This window comes from Oncorhynchus keta, unplaced genomic scaffold (genome assembly GCF_023373465.1).
Source record: "Oncorhynchus keta strain PuntledgeMale-10-30-2019 unplaced genomic scaffold, Oket_V2 Un_scaffold_14044_pilon_pilon, whole genome shotgun sequence".
Classification (NCBI taxonomy): domain Eukaryota; kingdom Metazoa; phylum Chordata; class Actinopteri; order Salmoniformes; family Salmonidae; genus Oncorhynchus; species Oncorhynchus keta.
In genome coordinates, this window is record NW_026290781.1 from 892,501 (window position 1) to 915,527 (window position 23,027).

The window sequence follows — 23,027 nt, forward strand, 5'->3', positions numbered from 1 at the left end:
CCCTCCATTCCCCCATTCACCCTCCATTCACCCCCATTCACCCTCCATTCACCCCCCCCATTCACCCTCCATTCACCCCCCCATTCACCCCCCATTCACCCTCCATTCACCCCCATTCACCATCCATTCACACCATCCATTCACCCCCATTCCCCCTCCATTCACCATCCATTCACCCTCCAATCACCCTCCAATCACCCTCCATCCACCCCCATTCACCCTCCATTCACCCTCCATTCACCCCCATTCACCCTCCATTCACCCCCATTCACCCCCATTCACCCTCCATTCACCCCCATTCACCATCCATTCACCCCCATTCCCCCTCCATTCACCATCCATTCACCCCCATTCACCCTCCATTCACCCCCCATGCACCCTCCATTCAACCTCCATTCACCCTTCATTCACCCCCCATTCACCCTGCATTCACCATCCATTCACACCATCCATTCACCCCCATTCCCCCTCCATTCACCATCCATTCACCCTCCAATCACCCTCCAATCACCCTCCATCCACCCCCCATTCACCCTCCATTCACCCTCCATTCACCCCCATTCACCCTCCATTCACCCCCATTCACCCCCATTCACCCTCCATTCACCCCTCATTCACCCTCCATTCACCCCCCATTCCCCCTCCATTCACCCCCCATTCACCCCCCATGCACCCTCCATTCAACCTCCATTCACCCTTCATTCACCCCCTTCACCCTGCATTCACCCTCCATTCCACATCCATTCACCCTCCATTCACCCCCATTCACCCTCCTTTCACCCTCCATTCACCCTCCATTCACCCTCCATTCACCCCCCATTCACCCTCCATTCACCCTCCATTCACCCCCATTCACCCTCCATTCACCCTGCATTCACCCTCCATTCCACATCCATTCACCCTCCAATCACCCTCCATTCACCCCCCATTTACCCTCCAATCACCCCCCATTCACCCTCCATTCACCCTCCATTCACCCTCCATTCACCCCCATTCACCCTCCAATCACCCTCCAATCACCCTCCATTCACCCTCCATTTACCCCCCATTCACCCTCCATTCACCCCCCATTCACCCTCCATTCACCCTCCATTCACCCTCCATTCACCCTCCATTCCACATCCATTCACCCTCCATTCACCCCCCATTCACCAGCCATTCACCCTCCTTTCACCATCCATTCACCCTCCATTCACCCTCCAATCACCCTCCAATCACCCTCCATTCATACAAAGTTCCTTTCTATGAACCATTAGTTAGATGTTTTTTCACCATCTCTTTCCCTCCCACCCCCTAACTTCCTCCCTTCCCCCTCCCTCCCTCTCCGCTCTCTCTCTCCCCCTCTCTCTTTCTCCCTCTCCCCTCTCTCTTTCCCTCCCCTTCCCCCTCCCTCCCTCTCTGCCCTCTCCCCTCTCCTCTCCCCCTCTCTCTTTCTCCCCTCCCCTCCCCTCTCTTTCTTCCTCCCCACCTCTCCCCCTCCCCTCTCCCCCCCCCTCTCCCCCTCCCTCCCTCTCCGCTCTCCCTCTCTTTCCCTCCCCCTCCCCCTCTCCCTCTCTCTCTCCCTCCCCAGGTTGAGGACAGTTCTCTCGAGAGTGCTTGGTGCCCCCCACTCCCAGAACTAATCTCCGGCAAGGCCGACAACACCTGTCCCTGTCCCGCAGAGTACGTTGAGGTACGGAGGGTGTGTGTGTGTGTGTGTCCTGCAGAGTACGTCGAGGTACGGAGGGTGTGTGTGTGTGTGTGTCCTGCAGAGTACGTCGAGGTACGGAGGGTGTGTGTGTGTGTGTGTCCTGCAGAGTACGTCGAGGTACGGAGGGGAAGGGTGTGTGTGTGTCCTGCAGAGTACATGGAATTAAGGAGGTTTATTCCCCGAGTGTCTGATATAGATGACTGTGTGAGTTGTGTGAGTTGTGTGTCCCCTCCGTGTTGCCGTAGCTCATCAGAAGGTGCCGGTCTCATAACCCAGTCCACCGGCCCACCTTCGAGCAGATCAGGAAGTTCGTCTACCGGATCAACCCCAATAAAGTTAGCCCTGTGGACATGATGATGAACCTGGTACGACCTAGAGACAACATTACAGCAACGTTTACACAACTTTAAAACAACCCTCACACGATGTTACAAAGACGTTCGCACAACCCAGTAGCAACCTTTTCAAATGTTATCAGAAACTCAATGTTACAACAAACTAACCCCGATCGCAACCACGAAACAACCCTTTCAACCTGTGTGTGTGTGTGTGTGTGTGTGTGTGTGTGTGTGTGTGTGTGTGTGTGTGTGTGTGTGTGTGTGTGTGTGTGTGTGTGTGTGTGTGTGTGTGTGTGTGTGTGTGTGTGTGTGTGTGTGTGTGTGTGTGTGTGTGTGTGTGTGTGTGTGTGTGTGTGTGTGTGTGTGTGTGTGTAGATGGAGAAATACAGTAAGCACCTGGAGGTCCTGGTAGCAGAGAGGACCCAGGACCTGATGCATGAGAAACAGAAGACTGACCGACTGCTCTACAGTACGGACGCCAGGATTAGGATTGGATCTAATCTGTTATTATTCCCCATTGAGTGGAAGCCATTTTGGGGAGAGTTTTTTCCTCTGTTGCTCATTGATAGTGTGGTAGTACGAGTGAAACAAATGTGCCTCTATCTCTCTGTGTGTGTGTGTGTGTGTGTGTGTGTGTGTGTGTGTGTGTGTGTGTGTGTGTGTGTGTGTGTGTGTGTGTGTGTGTGTGTGTGTGTGTGTGTGTGTGTGTGTGTGTGTGTGTGTGTGTGTGTGTGTGTGTGTGTGTGTGTGTGTGTGTGCGTGCGTGTGTGTGTGTGCAGGTATGCTCCCGAAGCAGGTAGCTGACGATCTGAGGCAGGGGAAACCATTGCAGGCCCAGAGTTATGTGAGCGCTACTGTCTTCTTCAGGTGAGAGAGATAATGAAGGAAGGGAAGGGGGAGACAGAGAGGGAAAGGGGTGAGAGAGAGAGGGGACAGACAGACAGACAGACAGACAGACAGACAGACAGACAGACAGACAGACAGACAGACAGACAGACAGACAGACAGACAGACAGACAGAGGCTAGAATTGAGGACCGAGGCTAACTATATCTCTAATCCTAACTCTAAATCTAACTCTAAATCTAACCCTATCTCTAATCCTGACTATATCTCTAATCTTAACCCTAACTCCATCTCTAATCCTAACCCTAACTCCATCTCTAATCCTGACTCTATCTCTAATCCTAACTCCATCTCTAATCCTAACCCTAACTCCATCTCTAATCCTAACCCTAACTCCATCTCTAACCCTAACTCCATCTCTAACCCTAACTCCATCTCTAACCCTAACTCCATCTCTAATCCTAACCCTAACTCCATCTCTAATCCTAACTCCATCTCTAATCCTAACCCTAACTCCATCTCTAATCCTAACCCTAATTCCATCTCTAATCCTAACTCCATCTCTAATCCTGACCCTAACTCCATCTCTAATCCTAACTCCATCTCTAATCCTAACCCTAACTCCATCTCTAATCCTAACTCCATCTCTGACCCTAACTCCATCTCTAATCCTAACTCCATCTCTAATCCTAACCCTAACTCCATCTCTAATCCTAACTCCATCTCTAATCCTAACCCTAACTCCATCTCTAATCCTAACCCTAACTCCATCTCTAACCCTAACTCCATCTCTAATCCTAACTCCATCTCTAATCCTAACTCCATCTCTAATCCTAACCCTAACTCCATCTCTAATCCTAACTCCATCTCTAATCCTAACTCCATCTCTAATCCTAACCCTAACTCCATCTCTAATCCTAACTCCATCTCTAATCCTAACCCTAACTCCATCTCTAATCCTAACTCTATCTCTAATCCTAACTCTATCTCTAAATCTAACTCTATCTATCTCTAATCCTAATCCTAAATCTAATTCTTACCTTTCCTATGATTCTCTCTATACTGTATGTAGTAACATAGCAGGGTTCACCCACCAGTCCAGCACCAGCACTCAGTGTGTGTGTGTGTGTGTGTGTGTGTGTGTGTGTGTGTGTGTGTGTAGGGTGCGTGCGTGCGTGCGTGCGTGCGTGCGTGTGTGTGTGTAGTGACATCGTAGTGACATCGTAGGGTTCACCCACCTCTCCAGCACCAGTACTCCTTACCAAGTGGTCGACTTCCTCAATAAACTCTACACGACTTTTGATGACATCATTGACAACTATGACGTTTACAAGGTGGAGACCATAGGGGATGCCTGTGAGTATATCACCGTGGTTACAGTAAAACTCCCAGTATATCTGTGTGATGTTAATGTGGGATACCCAGGGAGGATGGGATCTAGCATGCAGATGACTGAATACCAATGTGTGTGTGTGTAGACATGGTGGTGTCTGGGATACCCAGGGAGGATGGGATCTAGCATGCAGATGACTGAATACCAATGTGTGTGTGTGTAGACATGGTGGTGTCTGGGATACCCAGGGAGGATGGGATCTAGCATGCAGATGACTGAATACCAATGTGTGTGTGTGTAGACATGGTGGTGTCTGGGATACCCAGGGAGAACGGGATCCAGCATGCAGCAGAGATCTCCAGCATGGCTCTGGACCTGGTCGGTGTGTGTCGGACCTTCAGGATACCACACAAACCCAACACTCAACTACAGATACGGGCCGGGATACACTCAGGTACACACACACACACACACAACACACATACACACTGGGATACACACAGGTAACACACACACACACACACACACACACACACACACACACACACACACACACACACACACACACACACACACACACACACACACACACACACACACACACACACACACACACACACACACACAGATACGGGATACACTCAGGTAACACACACACACACAACTACAGATATGGGCCAGGATACACTCAGGTACACACACACACAACACACACACACACACACACACACACACACACACACACACACACACACACCACACCTACAGATCGGGATACACTCAGGTAACACACACCCACCCTCTTGCCCCCCCCCTCCCTCCCTGCAGGTCCAGTGGTAGCCGGTGTGGTCGGGACCAAGATGCCTCGCTATTGTCTGTTTGGAGACACAGTCAACACCTCCTCTAGGATGGAGTCCACCAGCGAAGGTAATCATGCTAAGGAAGTGTTCCCATAGGCAACATAGGATCTTTATGGCAGTAAGAGTTGATGCTAATGCTAAGGAAGTGTTTTTCCAATGTGACTTTAGATGGTAATGCTAAGGAAGTGATTCCAAAGTGACAATACAGTGAGAGTTGATGCTAACGCTAAGGAAGTACTTCCACAGGATCAATACGGTCTCAGAGATAGTTTATTTAAGCAATCAGGCAAAAGTGGGTGTGGTGTATGACCAATATACCACATCAAAGGGCTGTTCTGAAGCACGACGCAACGTGGAGTGCCTGGACACAGCCCTTAGTCGTGGTATATTGACCATATACCACAAACCCCAGAGGTGCCTCATTGCTATTATAAACTGGTTACCAACGTAATTAGAGCAGTAAAAATACATGTTTTATCATACCCGTGAGGTATAAATATTATAGTATTCCTTGCATGTTTTGTCATACCTATGGTATACGGTCTGATATACCACGGCTGTCAGCCAATCAGCATTCAGGGCTCGAACCACCCAGTTTATAAAAGTAAATAGACAATCTCTATCACCGTGAAAGTGGAAGCTAATGCTAAGGAAGTAATTCCACTGGTACCATAGTATCTCTATGGCAGTGACTGTAGAAGCTAATGCTAAGGAAGCGGTTGGTCTCTCCCCATACAGCCCTCAAGATTCAGGTCAGCTCCAGTACATTCTACCTCCTAGAGGAGATAGGAGGATACCTGCTGCAATGTAGAGGGATGCTGCAAGTCAAGGTGTGTTCTATATACAGGATATATACAGGATATATACAGGATATATACAGGATACATACAGGATATACAGAATATATACAGGATATATACAGGATATATACAGGATATACAGAATATATACAGGATACATACAGGATATATACAGGATATATACAGGATACATACAGGATATACAGGATATACAGGATATACAGGATATATACAGGATATATACAGGATACATACAGGATATATACAGGATATATACAGGATATATACAGGATATATACAGGATATATACAGGATATATACAGGATACATACAGGATATATAAGTCAAGGTGTGTTCTATATACAGGATATATACAGGATATACAGGATATATACAGGATATATACAGGATATATACAGGATATATACAGGATACATACAGGATATATACAGGATATATACAGGATATATACAGGATACATACAGGATATATAAGTCAAGGTGTGTTCTATATACAGGATATATACAGGATATACAGGATATATACAGAATACATACAGGATATATACAGGATATATACAGGATATATACAGGATATATACAGGATATATACAGGATACATACAGGATATATACAGGATATATACAGGATATATACAGGATATATACAGGATATATACAGGATACATACAGGATATATACAGGATACATACAGGATATATACAGGATACATACAGGATATATACAGGATACATACAGGATATATACAGGATATATACAGGATATATACAGGATACATACAGGATATATACAGGATATATACAGGAAGCATACAGGATATAAACAGGATATTTACAGGAAGCATACAGGATATAAACAGGATATATACAAGATATATACAGGATACATACAGGATATATACAGGATATACAGGTTATATACAGGATATATACAGGATATATACAGGAGATATACAGGATACATACAGGTTATAAACAGGATATATAAGTCCAGGTGTGTTATATATACAGGATATATACAGGATATACAGGATATATACAGAATACATACAGGATATATACAGGATACATACAGGATATATACAGGATATATACAAGATATATACAGGATACATACAGGATATATACAGGATATTTACAGGAAGCATACAGGATATAAACAGGATAGATGCACTGCATTCGGAAAGCATTCAGACCCCTTGACTTTTTAAACATTTTGTTACGTTACAGCCTTATTCTTAAAATGGATTACATAATTTTTTCCCTCATCAATCTCCACACAGTATCCCATAATGACATCACAATACCCCTTAATGACATCACAATGCCCCTTAATGACAAAGCAAAAATACGTTTTTAGAAATGTTTTGCAAATGTGTTACAAATAAAAAATACTTTTACAAAAAAGATTTGGGTTTTTATATCACATTTAGATAAGTATTCAGACCCTTTACTCAGTGCTTTGTTGAATCACCTTTGGCAGCGATTACATTTACATTTACATTTAAGTCATTTAGCAGACGCTCTTATCCAGAGCGACTTACAAATTGGTGCATTCACCTTATGACATCCAGTGGAACAGCCACTTTACAATAGTGCATCTAAATCATTTTAAGGGGGGTGAGAAGGATTACTTTATCCTATCCTAGGTATTCCTTAAAGAGGTGGGGTTTCAGGTGTCTCCGGAAGGTGGTAATTGACTCCGCTGTCCTGGCGTCGTGAGGGAGTTTGTTCCACCATTGGGGGCCAGAGCAGCGAACAGTTTTGACTGGGCTGAGCGGGAACTGTACTTCCTCAGTGGTAGGGAGGCGAGCAGGCCAGAGGTGGATGAGCGCAGTGCCCTTGTTTGGGTGTAGGGCCTGATCAGAGCCTGGAGGTACTGAGGTGCCGTTCCCCTCACAGCTCCGTAGGCAAGCACCATGGTCTTGTAGCGGATGCGAGCTTCAACTGGAAGCCAGTGGAGAGAGCGGAGGAGCGGGGTGACGTGAGAGAACTTGGGAAGGTTGAACACCAGACGGGCTGCGGCGCTCTGGATGAGTTGTAGGGGGTTGATGGCACAGGCAGGGAGCCCAGCCAACAGCGAGTTGCAGTAATCCAGACGGGAGATGACAAGTGCCTGGATTAGGACCTGCGCCGCTTCCTGTGTGAGGCAGGGTCGTACTCTGCGGATGTTGTAGAGCATGAACCTACAGGAACGGGCCACCGCCTTGATGTTAGTTGAGAACGACAGGGTGTTGTCCAGGATCACGCCAAGGTTCTTAGCGCTCTGGGAGGAGGACACAATGGAGTTGTCAACCGTGATGGCGAGATCATGGAACGGGCAGTCCTTCCCCGGGAGGAAGAGCAGCTCCGTCTTGCCGAGGTTCAGCTTGAGGTGGTGATCCGTCATCCACACTGATATGTCTGCCAGACATGCAGAGATGCGATTCGCCACCTGGTCATCAGAAGGGGAAAGGAGGAGATTAATTGTGTGTCGTCTGCATAGCAATGATAGGAGAGACCATGTGAGGTTATGACAGAGCCAAGTGACTTGGTGTATAGCGAGAATAGGAGAGGGCCTAGAACAGAGCCCTGGGGGACACCAGTGGTGAGAGCGCGTGGTGAGGAGACAGATTCTCGCCACGCCACCTGGTAGGAGCGACCTGTCAGGTAGGACGCAATCCAAGCGTGGGCCGCGCCGGAGATGCCCAACTCGGAGAGGGTGGAGAGGAGGATCTGATGGTTCACAGTATCGAAGGCAGCCGATAGGTCTAGAAGGATGAGAGCAGAGGAGAGAGAGTTAGCTTTAGCAGTGCGGAGCGCCTCCGTGATACAGAGAAGAGCAGTCTCAGTTGAATGACTAGTCTTGAAACCTGACTGATTTGGATCAAGAAGGTCATTCTGAGAGAGATAGCGGGAGAGCTGGCCAAGGACGGCACGTTCAAGAGTTTTGAGAGAAAAGAAAGAAGGGATACTGGTCTGTAGTTGTTGACATCGGAGGGATCGAGTGTAGGTTTTTTCAGAAGGGGTGCAACTCTCGCTCTCTTGAAGATGGAAGGGACGTAGCCAGCGGTCAGGGATGAGTTGATGAGCGAGGTGAGGTAAGGGAGAAGGTCTCCGGAAATGGTCTGGAGAAGAGAGGAGGGGATAGGGTCAAGCGGGCAGGTTGTTGGGCGGCCGGCCGTCACAAGATGCGAGATTTCATCTGGAGAGAGAGGGGAGAAAGAGGTCAGAGCACAGGGTAGAGCAGTGTGAGCAGAACCAGCGGTGTCGTTTGACTTAGCAAACGAGGATCGGATGTCGTCGACCTTCTTTTCAAAATGGTTGACGAAGTCATCTGCAGAGAGGGAGGAGGGGGGGAGGAGGATTCAGGAGGGAGGAGAAGGTGGCAAAGAGCTTCCTAGGGTTAGAGGCAGATGCTTGGAATTTAGAGTGGTAGAAAGTGGCTTTAGCAGCAGAGACAGAAGAGGAAAATGTAGAGAGGAGGGAGTGAAAGGATGCCAGGTCCGCAGGGAGGCGAGTTTTCCTCCATTTCCGCTTGGCTGCCCGGAGCCCTGTTCTGTGAGCTCGCAATGCCTTGAGTCTTCCTGGGTATGACGCTACAAGCTTGGCAGCGATTACAGCCTTGAGTCTTCCTGGGTATGACGCTACAAGCTTGGCAGCGATTACAGCCCTGAGTCTTCTTGGGTATGACGCTACAAGCTTGGCAGCGATTACAGCCTGGAGTCTTCTTGGGTATGATGCTACAAGCTTGGCACACCTGTATTTGGGGAGTTTCTCAGGACATATAATTTAGTCTTGGTTTCATCAGACCAGAGAATCTTGTTTCTCATAGTCTGGCAGTCTTTAGGTGACTTTTGAAAAACGCCAAGCGGTCTATCATGTGCCTTTTACTGAGTAGTGGCTTCCGTCTGGCCACTCTACCATAAAAGCCTGTTTTGTAGAGTGCTGCAGAGATGGTTGTCCTTCTGGAAGTTTCTCCCATCTCCACAGAGGAACTCTGGAGCTCTGTCAGGGTGACCATCAGGTTCTTGGTTACCTCTCTTCTCCCCCGATTGTTCAGTTTGGCCGGGCGGCCAGCTCTAGGAAGAGTCTTGGTGGTTCCAAACGTCTTCCATTTTAGAATGATGGAGGTCACTGTGTTCTTGGAGACCTTAAATGCTGCAGACATTGTTTGGTACCCTTCCCCAGATCTGTGCCTCGACACAATCCTGTCTCTGAGCTCTACGGACAATTCCTTCGGCCTCATGGCTTGGTTTTTGCTCTGACATGCACTGTAGGACTTATATATAGCTCTATAGGAGAAGCCCTGCCTCCAGCTGTTTGTTTAGAATTTCTAGGGGCAATTAGGAGGCCTGCGTCTTGTGACCGTAGCGTACATGTAGGTATGTACGGTAGGACCAGATCGACAAGATAGGTAGGAGCAAGCCCATGTAATGCTTTGTAGGTCAGCAGTAATACCTTGAAATCAGCTCTTGCTTTGACAGGAAGCCAGTGTAGGGAGGCTAGCACTGGAGTAATATGATCAATTTTTTTGGTTCTAGTCAGGATTCTAGCAGCCGTGTTTAGCCCTAACTGAAGTTTATTTAGTGCTTTATCCGGGTAGCCGGAAAGTAGAGCATTGCAAAGCATGGATACATTTTTCTGCATTTTTGGACAGAAAGTTTCTGATTTTTGCAATGTTACGTATATGGAAAAAAGCTGTCCTTGAAACAGTCTTGATATGTTCTTCAAAAGAGAGATCAGGGTCCAGAGTAACGCCGAGGTCCTTCACAGTTTTATTTGAGACGACTGTACAACCATCAGACTAATTGTCAGATCCAACAGAATTTCTCTTTGTTTCTTGGGACCTAGAACAAGCATCTCTGTTTTGTCCGAGTTTAAAAGTAGAACGTTTGCAGCCATCCACTTCCTGATGTCTGAAACACAGGCTTCTAGCGAGGGCAATTTTGGGGCTTCACCATGTTTCATTGAAATGTACAGTTGTGTGTCATCCGCATAGCAGTGAAAGTTAACATTTTGTTTTCGAATAACATCCCCAAGAGGTAAAATATTTAGTGAAAACTATAGTGGTCCTAAAACAGAGCCTTGAGGAACACCAAAATGTACAGTTGATTTGTCAGAGGACAAACCATCCACAGAGACAAACTGATATCTTTCCAACAGATAAGATCTAAACCAGGCCAGAACTTGTCCGTGTTGACCAATTTGGGTTTCCAATCTCTCCAAAAGAATGTGGTGATCGATGGTATCAAAAGCAGCACTAAGGTCTAGGAGCACGAGGACAGATGCAGAGCCTTGGTCTGAAGCCATTAAAAGGCCATTTTACCACCTTCACAAGTGCAGTCTCAGTGCTATGATGGGGTCTAGAACCAGACTAAAGCATTTCATATACATTGTTTGTCTTCAGGAAGGCAGTGAGTTACTGCACAACAGCTTCTTCTTTTTTTAAATCTGAGAGGAGAGAGGAGAGGAGAGGAGGGGAGATTCGATATAGGCCGATCGTTTTTTATATTTTCTGGGTCAAGGTGGCTTGGCTTTTTGGCTTTTTCAAGAGAGGCTTTATTACTGACAATTTTAGTGAGTTTGGTACACATCCGGTGGATAGAGAGCCGTTTATTATGTTCAACATAGGAGGGCCAAGCACAGGAAGCAGCTCTTTCAGTAGTTTAGTTGGAATAGGGTCCAGTATGCAGCTTGAAGGTTTATAGGCCATTATTATTTTCATCAATGTGTCAAGAGATATAGTGTTAAAAAACTTGAGTGTGTCCCTTGATCCTAGGTCCTGGCAGACTCGTGCAGACTCAGGACAACTGAGCTGAGCAATCAAGTTGTAGAAACATCTCAAGAATAGTCAATGGAGACAGGATGCACAGGAGCTCAATTTCGAGTCTCATAGCAAAGGGTCTGAATACTTATGCAAATATGGTATTTCTGTTTTAAATGTTTTATACATTTGCAATAAAATAAGAAAAACTGTTTTCACTATGTCATTATGGGGTATTGTGATGTCATTATGGGGTATTGTGATGTCATTATTGGGTATTGTGATGTCATTATGGGGTATTGTGATGTCATTATGGGGTATTGTGTGTAGATTGATGAGGAAATTGTTTTATTTAATAGATTTCAGAATAAGGCTGGAAAGTAACAGATGTGGAAAAAAGTGAAGACCACTTCCTGAAGACATTTAGTAGATAATTTTATCCAACCTTGACCTTTAACCACTGACCTCTCTCAACCTTGACGTCTAACCCGACCCCTAACCTCTCTCAACCTTGACCTTTAACCACTGACCTCTCTCAACCTTGACGTCTAACCCGACTCCTAACCTCGCTCAACCTTGATCTTTAACCCCTGACCTCTCTCAACCTTGACGTCTAACCCGACCCCTAACCTCTCTCAACCTTGACGTCTAACCCGACCCCTAACCTCTCTCAACCTTGACCTTTAACCACTGACCTCTCTCAACCTTGACGTCTAACCCGACTCCTAACCTCGCTCAACCTTGATCTTTAACCCCTGACCTCTCTCAACCTTGACCTTTAACCACTGACCTCTCTCAACCTTGACGTCTAACCCACTGACCTCTCTCAACCTTGACCTTTAACCACTGAGCTCTCTCAACCTTGATCTTTAACCCCTGACCTCTCTCAACCTTGATCTTTAACCCCTGACCTCTCTCAACCTTGACCTTTAACCACTGACCCCTAACCTATCTCTTCAGGGTAAAGGGGACATGGTAACCCATTGGTTGGAAGGGAAGCTGCCTCTCCAGCCCAGTAAGGACCCTGGTGTGAAGGACCCCATTAAGGACCCCAGCACTAAGGTGGCCAGCAGGAAGCCTACATCCAGTATGTCTGTGCTGGACACGAACAGAGACAGAGAGCTGGAGAGAAGAGAGAGGACGGGAGAGAACGAGATGTACGCCTCAATCCCTGGGCTCCTCAACCATGACCTGTTGCAGGACTCAGCCTGACCTCTGACCCTTTCCACTGTTGTGTTATAAATGAATCCTCTCTATTGTGTCTGCTCACACTTCCTATTCACGTCGTTGTATCTATAGTGTCTGCTAACACTTCCTATGTAGGTGTATCTATAGTGTCTGCTAACACTTCCTATGTAGGTGTATCTATAGTGTCTGATAAGTGCCTATCCACGTATTGTGTGTCTGTTTTGACTATTCTGTTGAATTGTCTTTATCCGATAAGGCGTTAAATATCTAGACCGATGTTTTTCAAAAAGTATAATATTGAGTTCGGTCAATTAAATGTGTGTTTATTTAGTGACAAAGTTTAAACGTTTAAAGTATTTCATTTAGTTATTCGATGGTATGACGACGCTGAATAAAAAACATCACTATTGAATCAGCATGAAGGAGTCCTGACACACACACACACACACACACACACACACACACACACACACACACACACACACACACACACACATATACATATACACACACACACACACACACACACACACACATATACACACACACACACACACACACACACACACACACACACACACACACACACACACACACACACACACACACACACACACACACACACACACACACACACACACACACACACATACACACACACACACACACATATATACATATACACACACACACACACACACACACACACACACACACACTACAAACAAACATTTCCACATGCATCTTCTCTCCACCCTCTTCATCTCTATCCCTCTCTCCATTTCTCTCTTCATCTCTATAATATATGCCATTTAGCAGACGCTTTTATCCAAAGCGACTTACAGTCATGTGTGCATACATTCTACGTATGGGTGGTCCCGGGATCGAACCCACTACCCTGGCGTTACAAGCGCCATGCTCTACCAACTGAGCTACAGAAGGACCATCTATCCCTCTCTCTATTTCTCTCTCTTCATCTCTATCCCTCTCTCCATTTCTCTCTCTTCATCTCTATCCCTCTCTCCATTTCTCTCTCTTCATCTCTATCCCTTTCTCCATTTCTCTCTCTTCATCACTATCCCTCTCTCCATTTCTCTCTCTTCAACACACACACACACTCCTTAGGTCCTGCCTGAATTTCCCCACACACATCTTCTCTCCACCCTCTTCATCTCTATCTCCTCTCTCTATTTCTCCCTCAGTCTCTCTCTTCATCTCTATCTCCTCTCTCTATTTCTCCCTCTTCATCTCTATCCTCTCTCTCTATCTCCCCCAGTCTCTATCCTCTCTCTCTATCTCCCCAGTCTCTATCCTCTCTTTCTATCTCCCCCAGTCTCTATCCTCTCTCTCTATCTCCCCAGTCTCTATCCTCTCTTTCTATCTCCCCCAGTCTCTATCCTCTCTATCTCCCCAGTCTCTATCCTCTCTCTCTATCTCCCCCAGTCTCTATCCTCTCTTTCTATCTCCCCCAGTCTCTATCCTCTCTCTCTATCTCCCCAGTCTCTATCCTCTCTTTCTATCTCCCCAGTCTCTATCCTCTCTTTCTATCTCCCCAGTCTCTATCCTCTCTCTCTATCTCCCCCAGTCTCTATCCTCTCTCTCTATCTCCCTCAGTCTCCCTCTTCATCTCTATCCTCTCTCTCTATTTCTCCCTCTTCATCTCTATCCTCTCTCTCTATTTCTCCCTCTTCATCTCTATCCCCTCTCTCTATCTCCCCCAGTCTCTATCCTCTCTCTCTATCTCCCCCAGTCTCTCCATCTCCCCAGTCTCTATCCTCTCTCCTATCTCCCCAGTCTCTATCCCTCTCTCTATCTCCCATCTATCCTCTCTCTCTATCTCCCCAGTCTCTATCCATCTCTCTCTATCTATCTCCCCCAGTCTCTATCCTCTCTCTCTATCTAGTCTCTATCCTCTCTCTCTATCTCCCCAGTCTCTATCCTCTCTCTCTATCTCCCCCAGTCTCTATCCTCTCTCTCTATCTCCCCCAGTCTCTATCCTCTCTCTATCTCCCCAGTCTCTATCCTCTCTCTCTATCTCCCCCAGTCTCTATCCTCTCTCTCTATCTCCCCCAGTCTCTATCCTCTCTCTCTATCTCCCCAGTCTCTGGCTGGCTGTCTGTTGTTCTGTCTCTCTGTCTGTTTGTCGTTCTGTCTGTCTGTCGTTCTGTCTGGCTGGCTGGCTGTCTGTTGTTCTGTCAATTCAATTCAATTCAATTCAAGGGCTTTATTGGCATGGGAAACATGTGTTAACATTGCCAAAGCAAGTGAGGTACACAACATACAAAGTGAATATATAAAGTGAAAAACAACACAAATTAACAGTAAACATTACACATACAACAGTTTCAAAACAGTAAAGACATTACAAATGTCATATTATATATATATATATACACAATGTGCAAATAATTAAAGGACACAAGATAAAATAAATAAGCATAAATATGGGTTGTATTTACAATGGTGTTTGTTCTTCACTGGTTGCCCTTTTCTCGTGGCAACAGGTCACAAATCTTGTCTCTCTGTCTGTTTGTCGTTCTGTCTGTCTGTCGTTCTGTCTGTCTGGCTGGCTGTCTGTTGTTCTGTCTCTCTGTCTGTTTGTCGTTCTGTCTGTCTGTCGTTCTGTCTGGCTGGCTGGCTGTCTGTTGTTCTGTCTCTCTGTCTGTTTGTCGTTCTGTCTGTCTGTCGTTCTGTCTGTCTGGCTGGCTGTTTGTTGTTCTGTCTCTCTGTCTGTTTGTCGTTCTGTCTGTCTGTTTGTCGTTCTGTCTGTCTGTTTGTTGTTCTGTCTGTTTGTCGTTCTGTCTGTCTGTTTGTCGTTCTGTCTGTTTGTCGTTCTGTCTGTCTGTTTGTCGTTCTGTCAATCTGTCTGACGGCACACCAGGGCCCCATACACACCACGACAATACATGAGAATTAGTCTACTGTACTAGCGAACTCAACTAGCCCACTCTACTCTACAGTCTACTCTACTATTATACTCTACTAGCACACTCTACATTACAAGTCTACTCCACTAGTCTATTAGCCCACTCTACTCTACAGCATACTCAACAGTATACTCTACTAGTCTACTCTACTAGTCTACTCTACTAGTATACTCTACTCTACTCTACTAGCATACTCTACTCTACTAGTCTACGCTACTAGTCTACTCTACTAGTATACTCTACTCTACTCTACTAGTCTACTCTACAGCATACTCAACAGTCTACTCTACTAGTATACTATACTAGTCTACTCTACTAGCATACTCTACTCTACTAGTCTACTCTACTAGCATACTCGACTAGTCTAAACTACTAGCATACTCTACTCTACTAGTCTACTCTACTGGCATACTCTATTCTACTAGTCTACTCTACTAGTCTACTCTACTAGTCTACTCTACTACTCTACTAGTCTACTCTACTAGTCTACTCTACTAGTCTACTAGTCTACTCTACTAGTCTACTCTACTACTCTACTAGTCCACTCTACTAGTCTACTCTACTAGTCTACTCTACTACTCTACTAGTCCACTCTACTAGTCTACTCTACTAGTCTACTCTACTAGTCTACTCTACTACTCTACTAGTCCACTCTACTAGTCTACTCTACTAGTCTACTCTACTACTCTACTAGTCTACTCTACTAGTCTACTCTACTAGTCTACTCTACTACTCTACTAGTCTACTCTACTAGTCTACTCTACTAGTCTACTCTACTAGTCTACTCTACTAGTCTACTCTACTAGTCTACTCTACTACTCTACTAGTCCACTCTACTAGTCTACTCTACTAGTCTACTCTACTACTCTACTAGTCTACTCTACTAGTCTACTCTACTAGTCTACTCTACTAGTCTACTCTACTACTCTACTAGTCCACTCTACTAGTCTACTCTACTAGTCTACTCTACTAGCCTGAGCAGCAGTAGCCGCTGTCTTTCATATTCAAAGTCCAAATCTGTTTGAAATATGAACTAATAAAGAGTGTAGAAAACATCATGTGTTTGTGTCATTCAGAGGACTATAAATACTCAAACACAGTCCACTAATGAACAACACTACAGCATTGATTAAGATACAGAGAGCAAGAGATGAAGAGAGAGAGGGAGAGGGAGAGGGAGAGAGAGAGACAGAGAGAGAAGGGGGAGAGGAAGAGAGAGAGGGAGAGAGAGAGAGAGAGAGAGAGAGAAGGGGAGAGGGAGAGGGAGAGAGTGAGAGAGAGAGAGAGAGAGAGAGAGAGAGAGAGACAGAGAGAGAAGGGGGAGAGGAAGAGAGAGAGGGAGAGAGAGAGGGAGAGAGAGAGAGAAGGGGGAGAGGGAGAGGGAGAGAGAGAGAGAGAGAGAGAGAGAGAGAGAGAGAGAGAAGGGGAGAGGAAGAGAGAGAGGGAGAGAGAGAGAGAGGGAGAGAGAGAGAGAGAGAGAGAGAGAGAGAGAGAGAGAGAGAGAGAGAGAGAGAGAGAGAGAGAGAGAGAGAGAGAGAGAGAGAGAGAGAAGGGGGAGAGGGAGAGGGAGAGAGAGAGAGAGAGAGAGAGAGAGAGAGAGAGAGAGAGGAAGAGAGAGAGAGGAGAGAGAGAGAGGAGAGAGAGAGAGAGAGAGAGAGAGAGAGAGAGAGAGAGAGAGAGAGAGAGAGAGAGAGAGAGAGAGAGAGAGAGAGAGAGAGAGAGAGAGAGAGAGAAGAGGGAGAGGGAGAGAGAGAGAGAGGAGAGAGAGAGAGAGAGAGAGAGAGAGAGAGAGAGAGAGAGAGAGAGAGAGAGAGAGAGAGAGAGAGAGAGAGAGAGAGAGAGAGAGAGAGAGAGAGAGAGAGAGAGAGAGAGAGAGAGAGTGTTGTCCAGTGTGTTAGAGGTTGTTGTAAATCCTCTAGACGTTGAGATAAGAGGACCAGAAGGGGCCCAGGGATCTGTCTCAAATGGCTCCCCATTCCCTACATAGAGTGTTGCTTTGACCAGGGCCCATAGGACTCTACATAGGGCTCTACATAGGACTCTACATAGGACTCTACATAGGACTCTACATAGGGCTCTACATAGGGCTCTACATAGGACTCTACATAGGACTCTACATAGGACTCTACATAGGACTCTACATAGGACTCTACATAGGACTCTACATAGGACTCTACATAGGACTCTACATAGGGCTCTACATAGGGCTCTACATAGGGCTCTACATAGGACTCTACATAGGACTCTACATAGGGCTCTACATGGGGCTCTACATAGGGCTCTACATGGGGCTTTACATAGAGCTCTACATAGGGCTCTACATAGGACTCTACATAGGGCTCTACATAGGACTCTACATGGGGCTCTACATAGGACTCTACATGGGGCTCTACATGGGGCTTTACATAGGGCTCTACATAGGACTCTACATAGGACTCTACATAGGGCTCTACATAGGACTCTACATGGGGCTCTACATGGGGCTTTACATAGGGTCCTGGTCTAAAGTAGTGCACTATATAGGGAATAGGGCTCTGGTCTAAAGTAGTGTACTATATAGGGAATAGGGCTCTGGTCTAAAGTAGTGTACTATATAGGGAATAGGGCTCTGGTCTAAAGTAGTGTACTATATAGGGAATAGGGCTCTGGTCTAAAGTAGTGTACTATATAGGGAATAGGGCTCTGGTCTAAAGTAGTGTACTATATAGGGAATAGGGCTCTGGTCTATAGTAGTGCACTTCATAGGGAATAGGGTGCCATTTGGGATGAAGCCTGGGATGTGTTTTGAAGTGTTTTGGTTAATTAAATGCGTATGCACCGAAGAGGACAATAGAGACTCATCCATCTCTCTCATGTCCCCTTCACCCATTTCATTAGTGGTCCTCTACATATCAGACATCAGACACATCAAAGAGCAGGGGGCCACCTGGACTGTGTGTGTGTGTGGAGTGTGTACGGAGTGTGTGTGTGGAGTGTGTACGGAGTGTGTGTGTGTGTGTGTGAAGTGGAGTGTGTGAAGTGGAGTGTGTGTGTGGAGTGTGTACGGAGTGTGTGTGTGTGAAGTGTAGTGTTTGTGTGTGTGTGTGTGTGTGTGTGTGTGTGTGTGTGTGTATGATTGTGTGAGAAGTGGAGTGTGTGTGAAGTAGAGTGTGTACGTGTGTGTGTGTGTGTGTGTGTGTGTGTGTGTGTGTGTGTGTGTGTGTGTGTGTGTGTATGATTGTGTGTGTGTGTGTGTGTGTGTGTGTCACTACCACAACATTCAGGTACAGAACACATTTAAAAGCGGTGTTTTGTTGCTGCTGCTGCTTTCAAAGCAGGTTTTTATGTCCTGACAACCAAAACGTCTTTGTGAGAGACAGAAGGATATCAGTGACCGAGGTAGCTGGCCCTTTAAACACGCTACACTTTATAACTACTGACCCTGTCAGCTATAGATCAACCTTATGCACAGGCTGAGGTAAACAAACCTCTGGTATCTATAACCTCAGTCAGAGGAAGGTTCTCCTCAGAACCTCAGCCAGAGGAAGGTTCTCCTCAGAACAACAGTCAGAGGAAGGTTCTCCTCAGAACAACACACAGTCAGAGGAAGGTTCTCCTCAGAACAACAGTCAGAGGAAGGTTCTCCTCAGAACAACACCCAGCCAGAGGAAGGTTCTCCTCAGAACAACACACAGTCAGAGGAAGGTTCTCCTCAGAACAACAGTCAGAGGAAGGTTCTCCTCAGAACAACACCCAGCCAGAGGAAGGTTCTCCTCAAAACAACAGTCAGAGGAAGGTTCTCCTCAGAACAACACACAGTCAGAGGAAGGTTCCCCTCAGAACAACAGTCAGAGGAAGGTTCTCCTCAGAACAACACACAGTCAGAGGAAGGTTCTCCTCAGAACAACAGTCAGAGGAAGGTTCCCCTCAGAACAACACACAGTCAGAGGAAGGTTCTCCTCAGAACAACACACAGTCAGAGGAAGGTTCTCCTCAGAACAACAGTCAGAGGAAGGTTCTCCTCAGAACAACACACAGCCAGAGGAAGGTTCTCCTCAAAACAACAGTCAGAGGAAGGTTCTCCTCAGAACAACACACAGCCAGAGGAAGGTTCTCCTCAAAACAACACACAGCCAGAGGAAGGTTCTCCTCAAAACAACACACAGCCAGAGGAAGGTTCTCCTCAGAACAACAGTCAGAGGAAGGTTCTCCTCAGAACAACAGTCAGAGGAAGGTTCTCCTCAAAACAACACACAGCCAGAGGAAGGTTCTCCTCAGAACAACAGTCAGAGGAAGGTTCTCCTCAGAACAACAGTCAGAGGAAGGTTCTCCTCAGAACAACAGTCAGAGGAAGGTTCCCCTCAGAACAACAGTCAGAGGAAGGTTCTCCTCAGAACAACAGTCAGAGGAAGGTTCTCCTCAGAACAACAGTCAGAGGAAGGTTCTCCTCAGAACAACAGTCAGAGGAAGGTTCTCCTCAGAACAACAGTCAGAGGAAGGTTCTCCTCAGAACAACAGTCAGAGGAAGGTTCTCCTCAGAACAACACACAGTCAGAGGAAGGTTCTCCTCAGAACAACAGTCAGAGGAAGGTTCTCATCAGAACAACAGCCAGAGGAAGGTTCCCCTCAGAACAACACACAGTCAGAGGAAGGTTCCCCTCAGAACAACAGTCAGAGGAAGGTTCTCATCAGAACAACAGTCAGAGGAAGGTTCTCCTCAGAACAACAGTCAGAGGAAGGTTCTCATCAGAACAACAGCCAGAGGAAGGTTCCCCTCAGAACAACACACAGTCAGAGGAAGGTTCTCCTCAGAACAACAGTCAGAGGAAGGTTCTCATCAGAACAACAGCCAGAGGAAGGTTCCCCTCAGAACAACACCCAGCCAGAGGAAGGTTCTCCTCAGAACAACACACAGCCAGAGGAAGGTTCTCCTCAGAACAACAGTCAGAGGAAGGTTCTCCTCAGAACAACAGTCAGAGGAAGGTTCTCCTCAGAACAACAGTCAGAGGAAGGTTCTCCTCAGAACAACAGTCAGAGGAAGGTTCTCCTCAGAACAACACACAGTCAGAGGAAGGTTCTCCTCAGAACAACAGTCAGAGGAAGGTTCCCCTCAGACCAACAGTCAGAGGAAGGTTCCCCTCAGACCAACAGTCAGCGGAAGTGGTTTGATTTTAAGGAAAGACACTATTGGTAACTCTTTGTTTTTTTCCATTTTTATTTAAAAAAAAAAATTTGCACAATATGAAAAATATGACTCACATCTAAGACAAACTAACATGGTAAAAAAGCATTCAGCATGGTGGAGTATAAATGAGTCAGAAAGAGCAGCTGGTCAGTAAAGACAGACTTCATCACAGTCGGCAATGGAGACTCGTCCAGGGGCGTTGACGTTGTCTTGGGAATGTCCACGGTATTCATCACTCCAGACTTTAGCTGTGGAGGAAATGAGGGATCGATATGAGTTTCATTCATTGTTTTGTGAAATTATAATGGACAGAGGGCATTTAAAATGACATTGTGTCGAATATTCATAAAAACACAAACGAACAAACAAACATTGGCATCTTATTAGCCGGGACGACAAGTGAAATATTCAGAACGGAGACACGGTCAACGTAATGACGAGACAGAGGATATCCTCAGAGAATATGAACGTAATTAGGTAAGGAGAGAGAGTCCCGGCAGAGATTGGGGTTCACACCGTGCTGTAGGAGTTCAGTAGCCTCACGCTAGTTCGTGCAGCGGTTTGGTTTTGTGCCGTTAGTTTGATCATTATGTCCAACAAAGCTGTTAGTTAGTGTCCTGAGTTACCTTAGTAGTTTAGTTGTTAGTTAGTGTTCTGAGTTACCTTAGTAGTTTAGCTGTTAGTTAGTGTCCTGAGTTACCTTAGTAGTTTAGTTGTTAGTTAGTGTTCTGAGTTACCTTAGTAGTTTAGCTGTTAGTTAGTGTCCTGAGTTACCTTAGTAGTTTAGTTGTTAGTTAGTGTTCTGAGTTACCTTAGTAGTTTAGTTGTTAGTTAGTGTCCTGAGTTACCTTAGTAGTTTAGCTGTTAGTTAGTGTTCTGAGTTACCTTAGTAGTTTAGTTGTTAGTTAGTGTTCTGAGTTACCTTAGTAGTTTAGCTGTTAGTTAGTGTTCTGAGTTACCTTAGTAGTTTAGTTGTTAGTTAGTGTTCTGAGTTACCTTAGTAGTTTAGTTGTTAGTTAGTGTTCTGAGTTACCTTAGTAGTTTAGTTGTTAGTTAGTGTTCTGAGTTACCTTAGTAGTTTAGTTGTTAGTTAGTGTCCTGAGTTACCTTAGTAGTTTAGCTGTTAGTTAGTGTTCTGAGTTACCTTAGTAGTTTAGCTGTTAGTTAGTGTTCTGAGTTACCTTAGTAGTTTAGTTGTTAGTTAGTGTTCTGAGTTACCTTAGTAGTTTAGTTGTTAGTTAGTGTTCTGAGTTACCTTAGTAGTTTAGTTGTTAGTTAGTGTTCTGAGTTACCTTAGTAGTTTAGCTGTTAGTTAGTGTTCTGAGTTACCTTAGTAGTTTAGCTGTTAGTTAGTGTTCTGAGTTACCTTAGTAGTTTAGCTGTTAGTTAGTGTCTGAGTTACCTTAGTAGTTTAGCTGTTAGTTAGTGTTCTGAGTTACCTTAGTAGTTTAGTTGTTAGTTAGTGTCCTGAGTTACCTTAGTAGTTTAGTTGTTAGTTAGTGTTCTGAGTTACCTTAGTACTTTAGCTGTTAGTTAGTGTCCTGAGTTACCTTAGTAGTTTAGCTGTTAGTTAGTGTCCTGAGTTACCTTAGTAGTTTAGCTGTTAGTTAGTGTCCTGAGTTACCTTAGTAGTTAGCTGTTAGTTAGTGTCCTGAGTTACCTTAGTAGTTTAGCTGTTAGTTAGTGTTCTGAGTTACCTTAGTAGTTTAGCTGTTAGTTAGTGTTCTGAGTCTGAGTAGGTTAACTTACTGTTAGTAGTTTAGTTGTTAGTTAGTGTTCTGTGTCTGAGTCTGGGTTAACTTACTGTATTGGAGTTGAGTTATTAGTGTTCTGAGTCTGCGTCGGGGTTATCTTACTGTATTGGAGTTGAGTTATTAGTGTCCTGAGTCTGAGTTATCTTACTGTATTGGAGTTGAGTTATTAGTGTTCTGAGTCTGGGTTATCTTAATGTATTGGAGTTGAGTTATTAGTGTTCTGCGTCTGCGTCGGGGTTATCTTACTGTATTGGAGTTGAGTTATTAGTGTTCTGAGTCTGAGTCGGGGTTATCTTACTATATTGGAGTTGAGTTATTAGTGTTCTGAGTCGGGGTTATCTTACTGTATTGGAGTTGAGTTATT

General features: G+C 45.5%; 2 protein-coding genes and 1 long non-coding RNA gene across 42 annotated transcripts in view; 1 reads left to right on the top strand and 2 right to left on the bottom strand.

Annotated features, from left to right (window-relative positions):
* LOC127927424 (uncharacterized) overlaps positions 1-9,385 on the bottom strand; it is a 185,547-nt gene extending 176,162 nt beyond the window's left edge. The window contains exon 1 of the mRNA XM_052513794.1: positions 8,513-9,385. The gene's annotated coding sequence lies outside the window, so the exon portion shown is untranslated. The remainder of the gene's footprint in view (positions 1-8,512) is intronic.
* Positions 1-12,893, top strand: part of LOC127927435 (atrial natriuretic peptide receptor 2) — a 37,597-nt gene extending 24,704 nt beyond the window's left edge. Inside the window, exons 15-23 of the mRNA XM_052513865.1 lie at positions 1,571-1,672; positions 1,936-2,055; positions 2,404-2,497; positions 2,808-2,895; positions 4,090-4,229; positions 4,508-4,660; positions 5,035-5,133; positions 5,805-5,896; positions 12,591-12,893. Coding sequence (XP_052369825.1) covers positions 1,571-1,672; positions 1,936-2,055; positions 2,404-2,497; positions 2,808-2,895; positions 4,090-4,229; positions 4,508-4,660; positions 5,035-5,133; positions 5,805-5,896; positions 12,591-12,842 — 1,140 coding nt within the window. The 3' untranslated portion in view covers positions 12,843-12,893. The remainder of the gene's footprint in view (positions 1-1,570; positions 1,673-1,935; positions 2,056-2,403; positions 2,498-2,807; positions 2,896-4,089; positions 4,230-4,507; positions 4,661-5,034; positions 5,134-5,804; positions 5,897-12,590) is intronic.
* Positions 12,894-20,915: 8,022 nt separating this feature from the next.
* Positions 20,916-22,692, bottom strand: LOC127927442 (uncharacterized). 40 transcript variants are annotated; one of them, XR_008127448.1, is made up of 4 exons: positions 22,534-22,634; positions 22,423-22,459; positions 22,312-22,348; positions 20,916-22,275 (listed from the first exon to the last, which is right to left on the bottom strand). It is a non-coding gene; the product is annotated as an uncharacterized LOC127927442 (long non-coding RNA). The 40 variants fall into 40 exon arrangements; XR_008127454.1 differs by having other exon boundaries at positions 20,916-21,683; positions 21,721-21,794; positions 21,832-22,275; positions 22,312-22,634; XR_008127439.1 differs by lacking the exon at positions 22,423-22,459 and having other exon boundaries at positions 22,312-22,422; positions 22,607-22,692.
* Positions 22,693-23,027: the final 335 nt, after the last annotated feature.